The 21395-nt window shown below is 33.0% G+C and overlaps 1 protein-coding gene across 2 annotated transcripts in view; it reads right to left on the bottom strand.

Moving 5' to 3' along the window:
• LOC143080112 (hemocyte protein-glutamine gamma-glutamyltransferase-like) overlaps nucleotides 1-20202 on the bottom strand; it is a 33141-nt gene extending 12939 nt beyond the window's left edge. The window contains exons 1-6 of one of the 2 annotated variants that reach the window (XM_076255795.1): nucleotides 20086-20202; nucleotides 11602-11804; nucleotides 8930-9142; nucleotides 4360-4617; nucleotides 1858-1976; nucleotides 1009-1116 (exon numbers count right to left, since the gene is read on the bottom strand). In XM_076255795.1, the coding sequence (XP_076111910.1) occupies nucleotides 1009-1116; nucleotides 1858-1976; nucleotides 4360-4617; nucleotides 8930-9142; nucleotides 11602-11788 (885 nt within the window). In that variant the 5' untranslated portion in view covers nucleotides 11789-11804; nucleotides 20086-20202. Of the gene's footprint in view, nucleotides 1-1008; nucleotides 1117-1857; nucleotides 1977-4359; nucleotides 4618-8929; nucleotides 9143-11601; nucleotides 11805-15170; nucleotides 15308-20085 lie in introns of those variants that run through there. The other variant, XM_076255794.1, reaches the window with a different exon arrangement.
• Nucleotides 20203-21395: the final 1193 nt, after the last annotated feature.

The raw sequence follows: 21395 nt of genomic DNA on the forward strand, positions 1-21395 counted from the left end.
AAGGCACCCAAGATATTTTTAGACTCATAAGTCCATGACAAACTGATAAGGTCGAGAGAAATAAAAACCAAACACGACAAAACAATGTAATCGCATAAACGGTACCAATTCGAATGCACCAGATGCGCATTTTCGTTAATGTCGCTTCTGTGATGGTCGAGGCCTAAATATTTTAATATTCAAAATTTAATACAAATGTTTTCAATCGGATCAAACAAAAAAGGACCTAAATAAAGCAAAAGACAAGGAGTCGGAGCTTTAAATGAGGAGATATGTTTATTAACTTAAAATAATTTCAAAAATATTATGACAGCAAATTTTAATCAAACAGTATCCGTATTTCCAATCCATTAGCAAAGTACTGGCTACTGGGCTGGTGATACCCTCGGTTACTTACATTCCATTGTTTACTTGATACACATTCTGCTACTTAAAAATAAATAGCAAAAACTGACAACTGACTTAAGATGTGTTGAACTTTTAGAGCACCTGATTTCATCTAACTTTTATCTTCTTTTTTTTTCTTCTTCTTTTTTTTCTTCTTTTTTTTTTATGCTGCTGCTCCTCTTCGAATTTTTGTGCATTTCCTCTTTAGTCTTTTTGTAGTGAAATTATCTGTTATTCTTCGATAAGTTTGTTCTGGTTGTTATTTGGACTACTCTTCCCTTTTTTTAACTACACATTATACATTTTTAAAGGAGATCTGAGAATTACGTAAATGACAGAGCATCTCAATAAAATATCTAAAGTGAAAACAACACGTTATAAATTTCATGTGTCCGAAGCTCAAGTAAACATGATTGTACTCAACTTAAATTGAAAATGTAAATGGGGAATGTGTCAAACAGACAACAACCCGACAAATCAGCAGAAAACAGCCGACGGCCACCAATGGGTCATCAACACAGCGAGAAAATCCCGCATCCGGAGACGGGCTTCAGCTGGCACCTAAATAAAATATGTACTAGCTCAATTATAATGGACGTCACACTAAACTCCAAAACCTACCAGTGCTGATATTTTTCTTGCCATTTTGACTGGATCTCCTCTAGTAGACCAGAGTGATACATTACTGTCTAGCAGATACATGGCACAATCAAGAATATCTTTTTCAAACTGTTAAAAAAAAACAAAATACAAATAAAACCAAATTACACAATATTTACACACGCCAGACAACTTATGGATAGAATGATAGCAAACACATTACCTTAATTGGTAATTTCTAGTGTGTTTCAACCAAAATATATCTTGAAACACCAAAACAGGAAAAGGAAACAAATGTTATATTCTTGCATCATTACACATTCTGAACCTTGAGTTGGTTTTTGATGTCATGTTTTTACCACTGCCTGATTCTTAGGCAGAGTGTCATTTTAAACATCTCGAATGATTTTCTACAATCATTCAGTAAGAATTGTTGGACTGTTATTGCTTCAATGAACATGATGATAAAAGTCATTATTGGGGAGCATGCAACTTGTTTGTTTGGAGACTGCACAACGACAAAACGAATGTTTAAATTAAACAACTTTTCATGTATAATAATCAGTTATATATCTTAAACAAATCCCAATACTTTATGCTTTAAACTGTTCATAAAATGTAAAGAATAATATGTTTTCGTTTGTTTTATTTTAATTAGAAAATGATATTTTGAAATATTATTGTAATTTTTACACACCACTTTTATGTTTCTTAGTTTGAGAGTGTGTGTTAAATCATACATGCAGAGCTTGTCTCTACGTTCATAAGTATTCATAAAGGTTTGATAAATTAAGATGTAAATGTTAAACACATAGGTCAACGCGACGGGTTTTTTTTATTATATTGTACTATAGCATTAACTAGGTTTACCTGTCCAAAGTTCCATTTTCTTCCATTCATGGACTTCTGGTTTCCGACATAGATTCTTCCCTTGTCGTTTAAAATGTATTCATTCAGCAAATCTTGTTCATGAAGGTAAACTTGATCGTCTATAAAAACAAATTAAATGTTAACATTAAAATTGTGTTGCTGATCAGGAAAACCAGAGAGCACAGGTCGCAACACAAACCATGCCCTGTGATATGAAGAGATTTGGCAACATTATTTTTGCAATGCTTTATCGAAAAAAGTTTACTGAAGATAATGTAAAAGTGTTATTGAAAGCTAGACTGTGAATTCGAAAAAAAAAGCAAATATTCCGTGTATTTCTAGTAATGTAGGTATTATGGAAAATATCACGTTAATAACAAAATCATCATTCAAATAACAAAACAAATTAAAAAGACTTTGCTAAAAGATTACGAAAATTTACGAAAAAATGTTAAAAATTTACTGTAAAGGGCTTAAACTCCTTAAAGGGTCAATTGACCATTTTGCATTTTGCTCTAAATGCTTTAGTTTAAGAAATATAAGCCAAATACTGCATTTTACCTCTGTGCTCTATTTTTAGTCATGTCGATCATGTTGGTTGGCAGGCAGGGTCATCGGACACATTTTTTAAAATTTAATGACCAAATGTTGTGATTGTTGCTACGTTTGGTTAAATTTGTCTGAGTAGTTTCAGAGGAGAAGATTTTTGTAAGATAACAGTCATTTACGAAAAATTGTAAAACCTTTGTTACTATAAGACAATATGTTGAATTATTTGAAGATCTTACTTTACGGAACATTATTGCTGTTTACGGTTAATCTCTATCTATTATAATATTCAAGATAAATAAATAACCAAAAACTGCAAAATTTCCAAAAAATACCAATTCAGGGGCAGCAACCAACCAACGGGTTGTTGAATTTGTTTTAAACATTAAGGGCAGATAGATCTTGACCTGATAAACATTTTTACTTTTTTAAGATTGGCTCTAAGTGCTTTGGTTCCAGAGATACTAGCCAAATAAAGGAAGATGTGGTATGATTGCAAATGAGACAACTCTCCTCAAGAGACCAAATGACACAGAAATTAACAACTACTGTTACAGTACGGACTTCAACAATGAGCAAAGCCCATACCGCATAATCAGCTATAAAAGACCCCGAAATGACAAATGTAAATCAATTCAAACGAGAAAACTAACGGCCTAATTTATGTACAACAAGAATGTGTCCAAAGTACACGGATGCCCCACTCAATCATTTTCCATGTTCCATGGACCGTGAAATAGGGTAAAAATCTAATTTGGCATTAAAATTAGAAAGATCATATCATAGGGCACATGTATACTAAGTTTCAAGTTGATTGGACTTCAACTTCATCAAAAACTACCTTGACCAAAAACTTTAACCTGAAGCCAAAAACTTTAACCTGAAATTTGCACTATCATTTTCTATGTTCAGTGAACCGTAAAATTGGGGTCAAAACTCTAATTTGGCATTTAAATTAGAAAGATCATATCATAGGGCACATGTATACTAAGTTTCAAGTTGATTGGACTTCAACTTCATCAAAAACTACCTTGACCAAAAACTTTAACCTGAAGCCAAAAACTTTAACCTGAAATTTGCACTATCATTTTCTATGTTCAGTGAACCGTAAAATTGGGGTCAAAACTCTAATTTGGCATTTAAATTAGAAAGATCATATCATAGGGCACATGTATACTAAGTTTCAAGTTGATTGGACTTCAACTTCATCAAAAACTACCTTGACCAAAAACTTTAACCTGAAGCCAAAAACTCTAACCTGAAATTTGCACTATCATTTTCTATGTTCAGTGAACCGTAAAATTGGGGTCAAAACTCTAATTTGGCATTTAAATTAGAAAGATCATATCATAGGGCACATGTATACTAAGTTTCAAGTTGATTGGACTTCAACTTCATCAAAAACTACCTTGACCAAAAACTTTAACCTGAAGCGGGACAGACGGACGAACGAACGAACGAACGAACAGACGGACGGACGAACGGACGCACAGACCAGAAAACATAATGCCCCTCTACTATCGTAGGTGGGGCATAAAAAATAAACAAAAAACACATATGTAACACATCAACAAACGACAACCACTGAAAAACAGGCACCTGACTTGGGACAGGCACATACATACAAAATGTGGCGGGGTTAAACATGTTAGCGGGATCCGAACCCTCCCCTAACTCTTTATTTTACCCCTTTGTTCTATTTTAAGCCATGGCGGCCATCTTGGTCGGTTGGCCGGGTCATCGGACACATATTTAAATTTAGATTCCCCAATCATTGTTGTGGCAAAGTTTGGTTAAATTTGGTCGAGTAGTTTCAGAGAAGATTTTTGTAAAATATAACGGACAACGGACTACAAGTGATGAGAAAAGCTCATTTGGCCCTGTTGGCTTAGTGAGCTAAAAACAAAGAGTAAGGCCATATACAAATTGAGCTATACATCACATAAGACTTGCCTTTACACCAAGGGTTGAATAGAAGGTATATATTTTGATCATGACACATATCAAATACTATTGTCTTGTTATCAGATTTCACGATAGTTTCTATCTGCAGCTTCCATATCCCAACAAAACAAGTAGGTGGAGTATTTATCCTGATAGACAATCTTTTCTTTTCGTTCTTTAAGATCCATGCTCCCCATTCTTTCTTAGTGTCTTTATCTGAGAGAATGAGACTAACACGTGTCCCTTTTGTTGGTGACGGATTATCTCCTGAAAACAAATATTGCTTTTCTGTATATATATGCGTATATTTGCACTCAAACCTTCACGTCCACAAAACAATATTCAAAAAGTCTGTGCAGAAGTATGAGTTTGCGATTTTCTAGATAAAATGACTTCTTACGAAATTTCTATGTATTGATATGTTCTTTATTTTCTAAGAAATTATTCACAATGAACTAATTTCAGTTCAAAAAATAAATTTTATACAAAAACATACAATATCCTCCACCTTGCACATATTTTATCTGTTCAAGGGCAATTGCAAAAAAAAAATGTTTTTGTTCTTTGACACCTTTTACATAATAATATATATATCTTAAAGATATGTTAGCTTTAAAGGAAAAGCCCTCACAATGCAACTTTCTTTATTCTCTTCCTAGTTTTGAGAAGAAGCATAACTCTTTTCATATATAGTTGATCAGTACTGATTTACAAAGTTGTGTTTTTTTTTTTTTATCTTTACTAAAATATATATATTATTATTAATTGTTGATGCAAGGCGGATTTAAAAGTGATAGCAATTATAATGCAAGTTTCCATATAGTAGGTATTTACAACGGGCATAATGCGGGGTTCACACATTGCCGATTATTGCTCCCGTTTGAAATCAGACCGCGATACGACACGAAAAGTGAAAAAAGTCGGATTAGTATCCTCAATTGTCTCAGTCTATGGAAGAAGCGATTCGATAAAAGTTTTTCTTATATCAACGAGCGACATTGTCTTATATCAACGAGTTGCATTGTGGGAAATTTCAGACGAATGTTAGCATTTGTACGAAGAAAGGCAGATTTCTCGGTATAAAGTAATGACTCTTTTCTTAAAACAGGGTGACATTTAACATTATATACGTCTGGTGTATAATTTTCATGAGTTATTTTATGTAATAACAAGCAATGTGTATTTAAACGAGAAAATTGAATTATTGAATAAATGAAACATAAATGCACGATTTATCATTTGTAGATGTACACATTCTATAAATATCATGTAGCAAATTCAATGGAATGCAATTGAGATGAATTCAAGTGTTTGCTACACCAAAATCAACTATAAGTCAACGATACTGCTATATTTTAAAATATCAATGCGATATTTGTCTTATATCATAGCGATGATTTTTTTAATATCAAAAATTTATGAATGCGATACTTTTCTAATATAACTGCTATAGTTTTCTAATATAGAATTAATACGATGACACGTCACAATGCATATGTCAAGAAAACTGCAAACATAATTCACAAACTTAGATCATGACCAGTTCATTGTTTTGGGATCAACATCACTAAAATTTCGTAATTGTAACACAATTAACGCTTACATGAACTTATCATTCCGAAAATGTTGCTTGACCCTATTGATAGTTGAAAGTGTTAACAACCTGTTCAGTCTATTGTTTTCAATCACATGGTTTAACCAACTAACTAACATGTTTAACCCCGCCACATTATTTATGTATGTGCCTTTTCCAAGTCAGGAGCCTGTAATTCAGTGGTTGTCGTTTGGTTATGTGTTACATATTTGTTTTTCGTTCATTTTTCTTTTATATAATAAGGCCGTTATTTTCTCGTTTGAATTGTTTTACATTGTCTTATCGGGGCCTTTTATAGCTGACTATGCGGTATGGGCTTTGTCCATTGTTGAAGGCCGTACGGCGACCTATAATTGTTTTAATGTCTGTGTTATTTTGGTCTCTTGTGGACAGTTGTCTCATTGGCAATCTTACCACATCTTCTTTTTTATAATTCTATTTGAAGTGATGATGCAATGGCGGAATTTAAAAGCGGTTGCAAATACGTCTACCGACCTATTAGATTCTAATTTACTGGTCACACTGCTATAGTCTATCCACCTTGGTAATATCGAAATAGACAAAAAATATCATTACTTAAAAGAAACATTCATTCAAACAATCCAATCCAATACAGCTCAAAACAAGTGAAACTGCGAGCTACTGCTCACTGATGATAACCCCGCCGCAAGTGGATAATTTTAATAGTGTAAAAATATGCAAGTGTTCGGTAAACAGGAAGTTGTTGAGTGATGAATCTGAAAACGCATTACACGGTATAGCTGACTTGTATAAATCCTGAAACCAAATTTCAGAAATCCTTGTATAGTAATTCCTGAGAAAAATGTGACGAAAATTTTCAACTTGGCTATCATATGTAAAATCATACAAGTGTTCGTTAAACAGGAAGTTGTCGAGTGATGAATCTGAAAACGCATCACACAGTATTGCAGACTTATATAAACCCTGAAACCAAATTTCAGAAATCCTTGTATTGTAGTTCCTGAGAAAAATGTGACAAAAATTTTCAACTTGGTTATCATGTGTAAAATAATACAAGTGTTCGGTAAACAGGAAGTTGTCGAGTGATGAATCTGAAAACGCATCACACGGTATAGCTGACTTATATCAAGTCTGAAACCAAATATCAGAAATCCTGGTACTGAAGTTCCTGAGAAAAATGTGACGAAAAATTTTCAACTTGGCTATCAGGTGTAAAAATGATACAAGTGTTCGGTAAACAGGAAGTTGTCGAGTGATGAATCTGAAAACGCATCACACAGTATAGCTGACTTATATCAAGCCTGAAACCAAATTTCAGAAATCCTGGTAGTGTAGTCCTTAAACACGGAGCATTGGCTCACAGCGAACACCACGCTATATAGGAACAAGAACATTGCTAGTGTTAAACCATTCAAACAGGAAAACCAACGGTCTAATTTAAAAAAAAAAGGAGATTCAAAAGTACAGGTCAATCATTTTGATACTTAGCTATTTGATTATTTGATTACGGCATTGTTTATTAAACTCTTATTTGATTAGATTTGCTTCTTAAAACAATTGAGAAATTTGTAAGATGTTACCAAAAACAATTTGAATTTAAGTAATGGTCTTAAAACTGCTTATTTACATACAATACTACTAAGAAGTAAAATTTAAAAAAAATACTGAACTCCGAGGAAAATTAAAATCCGAAAGTCCCTTATCAAATGGTATAATAAAATGATAAAACACTCCAAACGAATGGATAACAACTGTCATATTTCTGACTCGGTACTGGCATTTTCAAATTTTGAAAATGGTGGATTGAACCTGGTTTTATAGCACTTCACCTCTCACGTGTATGACAGTCTCATCAAATTCTGTCATATTTACAACGATGCGTGAACAAAACAGACATAATAGGTAAAATTGTCAAAATATGGGTACAACAGTCTAATATTGATACTAATCGGTACTAATATTGATATAACAAAAACACCTCTATGAATCATTGATATTTTAAAAGTATCGCATTGATATTTTAAAAGTATCGCATTGTTTATTTATGTATATAAGAAAAACACAGCACTTCAAATTTTACACTGACATAAACTTAAGCTTCTACTAACTTCTGCATGTATATTTAGACTCAATTGTTGTTTATATTTGAGCAATAAGTTTTAAAATTAGTATTTTCTTAATTTTTCGTTGCCGAAAACAACATTTTCCGCATGGAATGTCTGCATATTTACAATTGATATTATACAATATCGCTATGTGATATAAGAAAAGTTTTTATCGATACGCTTCTTCCATAGACTGTGTCTGGAATGTTCTATTATTGTCTGAACGCAGTCGTTTTAGTTCGAACAGTTCGGCAAAGCGCCCCGACAGTTAGGTGCGTCCCGTAACATTCGGGAAAACTCAGCCGATTTTGTCTAGTCGGATTACAATCGTGCCTATGTCGTGACAGATTCTGCTGTATCGGATCGAACTCCTAACAATGTTCTGTGTATTCGGGACGGTGTCCTGTGGAACGGGAATGATCTGGAGAAATTTTTCATTGCTGTTTTTCTGCCGAAAGAGTCCAGATTGCACTCAGATCTTGTCGATTACGAACCGTTTTTGCCGAAACCGTTCCAAAACAGTCCCGTTAATAGTTCTAAATTCGTCAATGATACCCACGTCAGAGTCCAAGACATTGCGAATACATGTATAAACATCTAGCTAAGTTTGATAACAATCTGACAAAAAATGTACACGTGAGAAAGCTTAAAGACATTACACAACTCCTTTGTATATAAACCAAATATATCCTAGAGGCCTTCATTATGACGTTTACACCCAAAAGAGGGAAAACAAAGCCTGGAAATTGGCCAACCAGTTTAAGAAATACATAAATCATAGTGACAATATACGAACATTAGAATAATGATAAGAACGCCCTTTTACAATGAGTAAATCCCATACGGTAGATCAGAAAAAAAGCAACGCAATAAAGAACCTATGAGGTAAATATAGTACCTGCGAGGAAAACCAACTTTATATCATCTTTCTTTACATCATAATCCCTATTCACTTCAACAGCAATATCGAATGTCTGTCCACGTCTCACTATCAGACCTCTACCTTCCTCGCTGATGCTGTACTCATTCGTGTGATGTTCCTTCGAGTTAGTAGATATATTCAAATCCACATTTTCTACAGTCAAATCTGGTTTAACTGGTGGTACAGGTTCTTCAAAATAAAGCGAAGTCATTGTTGTTATTTATATGTATATATTCATTAGTAGCATTACATGGATAATTTTTAAAATGACATAATCCATCATAATTATTTAATTCAAAATCAGTCTTTTTTTTTTTTTTTTAATGTTCAAAAATAATGATTCTGTAGCAATATTGTCCCAAATTCGTAGAACTCAGATCCAGATTAAAGCTTGAGATCAATCAAAGTAAAAGTATCTCAAAATATATAATCAAAATTAATATTAGCATTTGCTTCTTGTTTCCTTTATGCCTCGATGAGAATTTATAATACAAATGTATATGCGATGTATTTAATTCATACTTTAATATTTTTTACGCTAATTGTACATTGTATTATAATTTGATTCCAGCTTTCGTGATTTCACAATAATACTAAACACAGCTTTCCATCCTTGCTCTACCACCCATGTTTTGGAGTTTGGTGTGATATTCATTTTCATTATTCTAGAACACATTTAGTTTCGGGGCTAGCTGAAGCTCGTCTCCAGGTGTGTGGTTTGCCTTCGGCTGTTTCTGCTTTTTGGTCGGGTTGTTATCTGCTTGACACATTCCCCATTTCCATTCCCATTTTAAGAGACAAATTACAGATAATACCAGCTTTTATCTTTATATCTAACTTGGACAATACAGTTATCATTACCATATCTACTATAACGTTACATATGTTTACACTTTTGCAAAAAAAGTGCAGTGGAGATCACTTCTAACCTCTCATTAGAACTGTCAGAATAATCTGTCATAGAACTGTTCTAAACTGCCCTAGAACAGTTCTAACTAAAACAGTTCTACCATAGAACTGTTCTAAGTAGAACTACAAGTATCAGAATCAGTTCTAGAACTGACCAAATTAGTTGCAGGTAGAACTGTCTGAAACTGTTCTAGGTAGAACTGTCCAAATCAGTTCTAGTCGTAGAACTCTCAGCAGAACTGACCAGATCAGTTCTAACCGTAGAACTGTCAAGATTGTAGAACAGTTCTAAATGACGTCATTGCAGTTAGAGAAATTTCAAAACAGTGCTATATGAGAACTTTCAAATATATATTATAGTCTTTTGACTTATTTATATTTAAGACAAAGAGTTCTTAAAACTGTTCTATGGATAGAACTGACTAAATCAATTCTAGTCGTAGACCTGACCAAATCAGTTCTAATCGTACAACTGTTCTAGTCGTAGATCTGTCTAAAACTGTTCTAGGGTGGAACTGTCAGGATCAGTTCTAGATAGAACTGACCAAATCAGTTCTAGGTTAGACTGTTTTAGCTAGAACTGTCTAAAAGGTGTCAGGATGACAGTTCTACATACTGTCCTAGAACAGTTCTTCTGGCAGATTCTGACAGATTTGATGAGAGGTTAGAAGTGATCTCCACTGAAATCTTGTATCATATACAAATATCAGGAAATGTGGTATGAATGTCAATGTGACAACTATCCACAATAGTTTAAAAAATAAATATAAGCAATTATAAGTCACCGTACAGCCTTCAACAATGAAAAAAATTCAATATCGTATTGATGACTATAAAAAGCCCCGACATAAAAAATGTGAATTAAGTCAATTGTGAAAACTAACGGCCTAATTTAAAACATAGCTATTTACAAAAATCTATGACAGACATGAACAAAAATTGTAAACATCAGTTTCAATTAATTTGCCCGACTCGAAATATCATCACGACACACAAAATCAAATAATATAAAAACAATAGACACAAAGAACCGATATAAGAGTACTCGCAGTTACTGTAAAACTAGTTACAAAAATTTACACTAATATATAAATCCCAGACAAATGTATCAATCAGTACATATATAACTTGGTGGTTTTTAGTGTCAAGACCTCATAAACAGTGAAACGCTGTACAATACCGAAATATTAGTAAACAGTCGGTTTTTTTTCGCCGTTTGTCTGTTTTCTGCACTTTAGTCGGGTTGTTGTCTCTTTGACACTTTCCAAGCTTCCATGTTCAATTTAAGTATTGATAGGATGTAGGTTCATGAGTTCTCATAACTACATTTATTGCAACATATACCTAGTTATGTTTTAAAATTTCAAAAACGGGTTGTTAAATATGCATACCATTCGAATGGGCCAAAGACACTAAGCATATCTATATCTTAACTATTGAGTTTAGCGGCTTCTCTCATTTCGTTCAGATTAGCATTATGCATGTCGATGCCATCTTTAAAGGCACGCATAGTGAGTCCGCCAATCGCAAGTAACATGTTCCCTATCCTATAGCGATAGTTTTTCATTTTTTAAATACTTCTTTCATTGGACATGAATTTTAGACAATCAAAATTGTCAGAATTCACAATTGTTTAGATTGATTTCATTACACGCTGTTTTAAACGAAATGAAAATGTTTTTTCGTTGAATTTGATTTATTTCAAAAAGACATATTAATTGAATTTCAAAACGACTTACCTTCCCTTTCTATAATTGGTTTTCGGCCTTCTGATGTTGGAGTGCTAACTGTACGCCGAGGAAAATTTGAAAGTGTAAATCTGTTACCATTATTTCTAAGGACATCGCTAAAAAGTCTCGTGCGGATATTAGAAGTACTTCCTATACGTCTGCTGCGTGGCAATGATCGACTTCTCCTCGTTCTCATTGTGAAATATTTAGAACTAAAGTAAAAAAGATAAATATAAACAATAATATGCTTGAAAGAAATGTTATAATAGGATGATGCTAATTTAAAGAAGCACCGTTTGTGTTGCTAATACACGACTATGATGCATTATTACAACTACATGATAATTGGCAAGAAGAGCGTTAATAATAGTATAGATGTTGTGCAGGATCACTATTGTAGGTATGACATACGCTTAAAATAAACATAAGTATGCGCTCTTTCAGATTCTTGTGGCTATCAAGGTCACATCTTGCATCTTTATCTCGTAATGTGTAGACCATGTAGACATATGACAACATTAACTTAGACATCAAAAGACATGCGTAGCAAAACAATGAACTTTACAAATGTGAACTCTTGGTTAATGCACCTTACAACAGACGTGCATTATTTGTCCAAAACCCGAGGTATAAGTTTACGATCACACTATGGTGTAGCACAGGATTGTATAAAGGGAAACAGTGTAAATTTTATTATATATCTCCTCATTTAAATTTCTAGAATTGAACGATGAATATCTTTTTCATTCTTAGTCTAAACGGGTAGCTGTCGTGGTTCAGTTGAATATGTCTTATGTTCATGCAGCTGTCGTGATTCAGTTAAATATGTCTGATGTTCATGTTTCTTACTAAATTGGAGCTCACCTTGGTCTACATGTATGTGCATAATCGACAAACCTAAAGACACTCTCAAAAGTCGAGACGAGAATGGAAGTTGTTTCCAAAATCTCTGTTTTGTTGATCCTATATTGCTGATCATTTAATCTGATTTGTTTCTCTCTCTCTTCTTTACTTTTTTGTTCAAAACACAAAAAACTACATTAAAGCTTAGTTTTTATATTGTCCTATTCTGATTTGGATACATGCAAAATAAAATTGAGAATGGAAATGGGGAATGTGCCAAAGAGACAACAACCCGACCATAGAGCAGACAACAGCAGAAGGTCACCAACAGGTCTTCAATGCAACGAGTAATTCTCGGAGTCGTCCTTCAGATGGCCCCTAAACAAATATATACTAGTTCAGTGATTATGAACACCATAATAAACTCCAAATTGTACACAAGAAACTAAACGTTAAAATAATACAAGACTAACAAAGGCCAGAGGCTCCTGACTTGGGACAGGCGCAAAAATGCGGTGGGGTTAAACATGTTTGTGAGATCTCAACCCTCCCCCTATACCTCTAGCCAATGCAGAAAAGTAAACGCATAATAATACGCACATTAAAATTCAGTTCAAGAGAAGTCCGAGTCTGATGTCAGAAGATGTACATGTAACCAAAGAAAATAGACAAAATGACAATAATACATAAATAACATCAGACTACTAGCAGTTACTGACATGCCAGCTCCAGACTTCAATTAAATGTAATATTATATTAGACATACCGCAAGGTGTATTATACAGTTACATGCATGTCGGTGTATATTGAATGTAAATTATCGTGGTTTCTTTTTTTATAAAAACTTATCTCATGTCTAATTTAACCAAAAAGTATATGTAAAGTGACCATGTGTTTTCATCTATTTCAATTAATCATGCTGATAAAGTCATGCGTACTATAACATCAAATATAACTTCACTTCAGTATAAACTTACCACACAATTCCTTTCATTTTCGATATAAAAAAAGTACAAAAAGAAATGAAAAACGTCTTTTTTACTGAATCATAATAATGCTATTAATTAGTTATCAAAGGTACCAGGATTATAATTTAGTACGCCAGACGTGCGTTTCGTCTACATAAGACTCATCAGTGACGCTCATATCAAAATATGTATAAAGCCAAACAAGTAAAAAGTTGAAGAGCATAGAGAATTCAAAATTCCAAAAAAGTTGTGCCAAATACGGCTAAGGTAATCTATGCCTGGGATAAGAAAATCCTTAGTTTTTCGAAAAATTCAAAGTTTTGTAAACAGGAAACTTATAAAAATGACCACATTATTGATATTCATGTCAATCGGTGATTAATGCTGGCTGAAAAGTCAACGTTCAGTGTCAAACATTTCGAGGCAGGCAGGTCGAGAACAAACCAATCAGTAATACCATGTACAACAGACATGTTCTCCAAAAGAGTGTTCGACCAGGAATGGATAAAGAACTGGAAAATTAAGCCACAGCGCGTTGCCAGTAAAAAATTGCATTTGCGACCGTCAAAACATCGTATTAAAGATGGCTTATCTTTAACAACAGTACAGTTATTCCTCGAATATAAAAGTCTGTATGCGCCAATTGGACATACATGTATAAAAAAGATGTGGTATGATTGCCAACATGTTTTTTGAACATGTTTATTTTAATCAATGTAGTCAAGCTATTATTTTTAATAATACAAGCAATACGTATTGTCAACACGCTGTAAAATATTACTTAAATTGCGGCATTTTGTAAGTATGAATTATAAAAAGGACCTAAATAGCAAAGCGCGTTCCACATGCTTGTAGAGGAAACGCGCGTCTGCCGCATTTACAAAATTTAGTCCTGGTATCTATGATGAGTTTATTTACAACCACTGGGTCGATGCCACTGCTGGTGGAGATTTATTTCCCGGAGGGTATCACCAGCCCAGTAGTCAGAACTTTTTATGCTGACTTGAATTATCATTGATATCGTTATATTTAAAAATCAAATGTTTACAAAATTTTGATTTTTTGAAAAACTAAGGCTTTTCTACCTCAGACATATATTACCTTAGCTGTATTTGGCAAAACTTTTCGGAATTTTGGTCCTAAATGCTCTTCAACTTCGTACTTTATTTGGCCTTTTTAACTTTTTTTGATCCGAGCGTCACTGATGAGTCTTTTGTAGACGAAACGCGCGTCTGGCGCATTTACAAAATTTAGTCCTGGTATCTCATGTATCTATGATGTGTTTATTTATGCATAACATTAAGAAAAATATGTAGCAATTTGCCTCGCATTAGACCAGTCTTAAAAGTTTATCCAATCTATAGTATGCTTGCTTCGTGACAATATGCTATATAACAGAGCAAAATAACGGATTTTTTTTCTTCAAATTTATTAATCACATTGCATGTAAAAACCTGTTCGTTTGATTGACTAATTACAATTGCGTGTTATTCAAAAATGAAGATTCATATCAAAATGAAATGAAATCTTGATGACACGTGCTTTCACAAAAAAAAACGCTTTCGCGCTTCAAACAAAATTTATGTTTTCTTAAATCAACACTTTTACATCCCAATAACATTACAAAATGAAGCTCAATTATACATGCAGTATATTTCTTAGATTGAAAGTATAGTTTGACAGTATAGTGGGATCTGGTCAAATGAATTGATAAACTTTTGAGGTATATGAAATGAAAGTTACAATCTTATATGTTACAATACGTACTTGTACTAAAATCTTGCAACCTTTAAACAGAGAAGCTTGTTCCTTCTTTAACAAATTGCTAATATAGTGTGTATGCTTGTTTTTCTTCTTAAGCGATGTTTAAGCTATTTCCTTCTGTAACAAATGGATAACGCATTTTCAAGTTTGTTCCTTATTTAACAAATGGATAACAAGTTTTGAAGTTTGTTCCTTCTTTAACAAGTAGATTTGCAATATGAGATGTTTTGTGTTTATTCACGTGGTTTATTATACATGTATTAGGAAATCTGAAATTTTTTTTAAAGGGAAAGCATTAAATCAGGTTTGTATTTTGATTAACATTCTCTATAGCTACTTTTACTAGCCTAAGAATACGTAGCTCTACTTTTCATATCCCCATTTTCTTATTTAGTCCACCGTATAGTTAAATATTTTTGTCTTTATAAATATTCTGAATGATGAATAATTTGAATGTTTAAAATTTCATCTTAATATGCAATTCTTCCTCCTACCTAAACTAAACATTTAACTGAAACACTGTACAATTACAAGGAAGAAATAAATGAATAGATTGACGGTTTTATCTTGATAGAATTTTAAACCACCTTCTTCCTTTTGGATTGTACATATATGAAAATAGATACATTCATATCTATTGACCGATTTGAAGAATGGAAGTTCGTTTGATGCAAGATGAAAAATAAATACATTTAAGGGTTAACAGAGAAATAATATTTATGTAATGATAATAAAAACGCACTATAAGAATAACCATTGTATTTTTTTTAGCAGAAATGTATGACAACTGTTACTAAGTTACTCTTCTCCAATTAAGTAATCTCTATATATATATAGAGAGAGTTTTCTAACATCGAGAAAAGTACGTATGAAAGTACGACACTCTTTGTGAAAGTTATATAATATGCGGAAGTTTAAAAGATGAAATATAAAATGAATTTTTATGCCGGTGAATATTTACTCAACATCTACAGTGTGTTAACTAAATGATGTTTCTTTCTAGACTAGAGTGACGTTCACTCCTGATTTTTGGGTAGGTAAGAAAAGGCGGATCAGGGTCGTAACTACATTGAGGCAAATGAGGCAAATGCCTCATGTTGAAAATAAAAAAAAAAAAAAAAATGAAACAAAAGGTTGTCTTCATATCAAATTGTTTTCATGGAAAGTGTCTTGCAAGAATCAAGTTATTTTCACTCTGATGTTTTAGTTTTCAGAGTTGATGGTCAATTGTTTGTACTTCTGTGTCCCGGGTTTGTCCTTGTTCATTTATAGTCCTACTTTATAACAAAAGTCTGAGTGTTGATTTTCATTTGTAAACGTGTGGTTTTGCAATGTTGCATGTCCACCGATGTCTATACTAGACATTGTGCGAGAAAATATTTTAAGAACACACGATGCTACTGGACACAGAAAAAACTGGTCGTTTCTGCATGGTGAATTGAACTTGCTATCAAAGAATACAAAACTGGCTCTTTTTTGTAGATAAAACTAGATAGCTGACATGGTTTGAATTAAAGTAAGAGCACAAATGTCAAATCATTTGAAAAAACATTATTGCCATATATATAAAAAAAGAAGATGTGGAATGATTGCCAATGAGACAACTATCCACAAGAGACCAAAATGACACAAACATTAACAACTATAGGTCACTGTACGGCCTTCAACAATGAGCAAAGCCAATACCGCATAGTCAGCTATAAAAGGCACCTATACGACAATGTAAAACAATTCAAACAAGAAAACTAACGGCCTTATTTGTATAAAAAAAAATGAACGAAAAACAAATATGTAAAACATAAACAAACGACAACCACTGAATTACAGGCTCCTGACTTGGGACAGGCACATACATAAATAATGTGACGGGGTTAAACATCTTAGCGGGATCCCAACCCTCCCCCTAACCTGGGACAGTGGTATAACAGTACAACATAAGAACGAACTATAAAAATCAGTTGAAAAAGGCTTAACATTGGATCCTCAATGCTCTTCAACTTCGTACTTGTTTGGCTTTATAAATATTTTGATATGAGCGTCACTGATGAGTCTTATGTAGACGAAACGCGCGTCTGGCGTACTAAATTATAATCCTGGTACCTGTGATAACTATTAACTCATCAGATGGACAAAAATACAAGTGGACTTGGTCGGGTACTCAAAAAGACAATAGGAACAGATCTGAGAGTACTTGCAGTTATCTGAAAGCTAGTTCAAAGCCACTAACAACTAATAAAAAAATCATGCATCTAAGACTAAACTATCAATCCGTACACATCCAACATCCAATGGATTTAGTGTAAAGACGTCATAAACAGTCAGAGAAAAACATGACCTTGTGCAATGCCAAGTTACAGGTATCGACAGATTGTAGATCCATGAATGTATATATATATATATATAACATACTAGTAATATTTAGTTTGCTTTTAATTTCCTTTTAATTTAAAATCAATATTTTTACCAATAAAAACAATATTCAATGATCTTATTACAGTGTTGAGTTGGTAACCTTTTAGAATTCGTTTATTTAAAGGAGGGATAAGTTTATAAGGATCATTTCTAAATTTCCGGGCACGGTTAACAACATTTCTGTAAGAATGAGGATGTGATATCCCGTTTGAAATAAGTTTTCTACAGGTACAAACAAACTTCAAAACCGAATCTTTATATCTATGGAAAAATTTAGTAAAGGTTTTAAGTAATTTATGGTAACGATATCCCTGGTTTAATAAGTTCCCTGTTATAATACATAGATTGCGTTCGTTAAAAACAAAAACGTCACAACAGACACGGGCATAGCGAAAAAGCTGTGAAATATAAACACCGTAAGATGGAACGAAAAATCGTCCCTTTTATCGTAAATTTTAGTGAAGAGTTTCCCGTTTAAAACCGAAATATCTAAATCCAGGAAAGAATAGTTATTACCAGTCCGTATAAATTTGATTTATTTAAAGTTAGTTCTTTGGGGTTAATTTCAACAGTATATTGAGAAAATTCTTGATTATTTAATGAAAAAATATCATCAAGATAACGGTAAGTGTTGTTGAATTTATCAATAAAATGCAATTTCCACAGGTCTTTACTGAGTTTAGTCATAAACTGTGATTCGTAGCAGTACAAAAACAAGTCTGCTATTAAAGGGGCACAATTAGTGCCCATTGGAATACGTACAGCCTGTCTATAAACTTTGTTGTCGAAACGTACATAAATATGACTTTTACATTGAAGGGTTAAACTTGCATTAAGTCGTGTTCAGACCCTTTAACAGAAAATAAATTGAGTAAACGTGCACTGGACCTAATCGCACACAAAGTCAATGCATAGAAAAAATACAAATGATCACTGGTCAAAGTTTGTATTCCTGTTCTTCGTCTTGATAGTTGCTGGATGGTCTTCAACAATGTAATAATCATTAATACCGTAAAACAAGGTCAAGATGATCATAAGTGTCGACTTAAGCAGTACTAGTACTTAAAGAATATAACCGCACTGTCACTATATTTAAATCTAGACATACAAAAAATCACCAAAGTCTAAGCACAATACAAGACAAGAACAGACAGACAGACAGGTCCGGTTTTAATGATTATGAGAAATACGATTTTTGCAGTTTATCCTACATATCGGCCTATTAATGTTGTCCCTAAAACCTAAAAGTCTTAAATTACAATGAATCTACGCTTTTGCTTTGAGACCAGAATATTGTCGAAAAAAATAGCTAAAAATTAATTTCGTTTCAATGTAAGAAAGAGTCCGGGAAACGCTCAGAATGCACGATTTTGCGTTATTTTTCTCAGAGCTTCTGGGGGCCGCTCAAGGCCCCCATAACCCTCGCCAATTTTTTTTTGCCTCATTAGTAAAAGAGGCTAGTTACGGCCCTGCGGATACATTATAAAACAGTTAAAGGCAATATAAAAAATAATCTAAGAGTAAGATAAAGGTTGTAGTTATTTGACCTGAAGAACTCTCTCGGACAGTTTTAAGCGTAGTATTATTATATGTATAACGTGGCAGATTTATCACAATTTGAAAATTATATATGTCCAAACTTGAAAGAGGAGACTTTACTAGGTAATAAATAACACATTTGTGAGGGTCTCGACGGGGTTAACAGAATTGTTATAATTGCAAATGAATATATAGAGTAAATACAGAAATAAAGACCCCCCCTCCCCCCCTAAAATAAGAAAGGCAAAAAAAGATTCTCTCTCAATATATTTGATAGGTTTTAAAAATTTTGCTATTCATGTGTGACTCATGAACAGGTTACCTAAAGTAGTTTAACTTCATACAATATATTTACACTTTTAAAAGGATCTCATCTTTTATATTTCCTATAGTATGATTACAATGTACAGCTTAAATATCAATGGCAATGTATTTAAATATGACCCTTCTGATTATCACACTTACAATAAGTGTGTCGAACTTGACCACTGTTAAAACCAAGCAGATTATTTTTTCACACTTAAATCTTGCATGCAATACGTTTATCTATACATGTATACTACCTTTCCTGTTTTAAGATTATCCAATTATTAAACAAGTAAGTTATTTCATTACCATATATATATATATATATATATATCACAAATCGTAAGTACGCGTAAGCTATTGTTGTACATGTATACGGGTCAAGTGTCTTACATTTTTCCGAATTAGAAATCTTGCAAATACTTTGTAACTGACAAAATGGGACGGAAAATACATGTATTATTCTTTAAAAGACTTGTATATTCACCCGTAAATAGACAATTACATATTGTATCTTCGCAAAAAAACAAATCAATAGTGAATTTAAAGCAAAAAAAACATGTAGGATGTAGCAAACAAATGCTCAAAATATGACAAATTAAATACTGAATAATTATGTTAAGATTTGATCGTTTTGCATAATTCAAAAATGACTTCTTACCTTTGACCAGTAACAAAAGAAGATTAAAATTCGCTGATCGACAATATAGTACACGGTTGCTATTTAAAAATTTCAAACTTATTATAGGTTATAAAGAATTTAAATCTACAATGTCGAGGTTGCAAACAAACATAAAAGTGATATTTGAGCTAGTAAGTTGTGTATCGATGGGGTATCTTTGTGAGTGTATACAATTGTATCATGTTGAATGGTTGTGCATATTATATAACATTCATAAAGCGTATCGTTACGTACCACCACTCCTATTTATCTTGAAGTTTAAAAAAACAAATATTTCTTTTAACAATCATAAACCGTATAAAATTTGAAATACAAAATGAATGTGCTGAACGTCACATTAAAATTACTGAAATTGAGAAGAAATCATTTGTTTTTGATCGACTACGCATTTCTTGCTGATCAGAGGGAACACAGTCACAGAAGCACATACTTCCCTTCGAATGAAGATAAAGTGATTGGTTGTTAGTCAGATGTACATATCTGGAATCATTTAATAACACAAACAATATAAATAATTTATGTGGTTTACAACTACATTGTAAGTACAAACTGTAAGACCTTCCGTCTTATTGAATTTATTGAATTTTGACGGTGACACTTTCTCGTTAGCAAGGACTATATAATTAGTACATGCAAGTGGTATAAGACGGGCCCGGGCATTCTCATTTTAATATAGGGGTCTAGGTTCAACGTAAATTGGTTTTAGGATTCCATGGGCACTGTTTTAAGGAGAGGAGGTTTAGTGCAAATTGATTAGGCTCCCGGATCTAGTCTCTGTGTGTGCGTGTTTTTATTTAGCCAAATGCAACAATGACACTGTAGATAAACTTGATTTTTTTTTTTTGCATACATTTTACCTAATTGATTGATAATATTCATTGCTCTCTGCTCTCTATGATCACTGTTTTTAAGGGAGGGAGGGGGGTCCATAGTAAATTGAATTATCTCCTGGATCCAGTGTGTGTGTGTGTGTTTTGCATCATAATGTAATAACAACACTGTAGATGAACTTTAGATTCTCTAAATTTTTTTTTATTCATTTGAAGACGAAGCAGTTAGAAATAAGCTGTAGATGTTTTGTTGTATTAGACTAAAATTTATATGCACCCAGGGACTATAACTGACAGTTGCAAGTATGGTATTATAGAGCATAATAACATTAACGGTACCAATTTTCCTGCACCAGATGCGCATTTCGACAATATATGTCTCTTCAATGATGCTCGTGGCCAAAATATTTGGAATCCAAAGCTTATATAAAAGGTGAAGAGCTATAATCCAAAAGGTCC

Source organism: Mytilus galloprovincialis, chromosome 6, assembly GCF_965363235.1.
Source record: "Mytilus galloprovincialis chromosome 6, xbMytGall1.hap1.1, whole genome shotgun sequence".
NCBI lineage: Eukaryota > Metazoa > Mollusca > Bivalvia > Mytilida > Mytilidae > Mytilus > Mytilus galloprovincialis.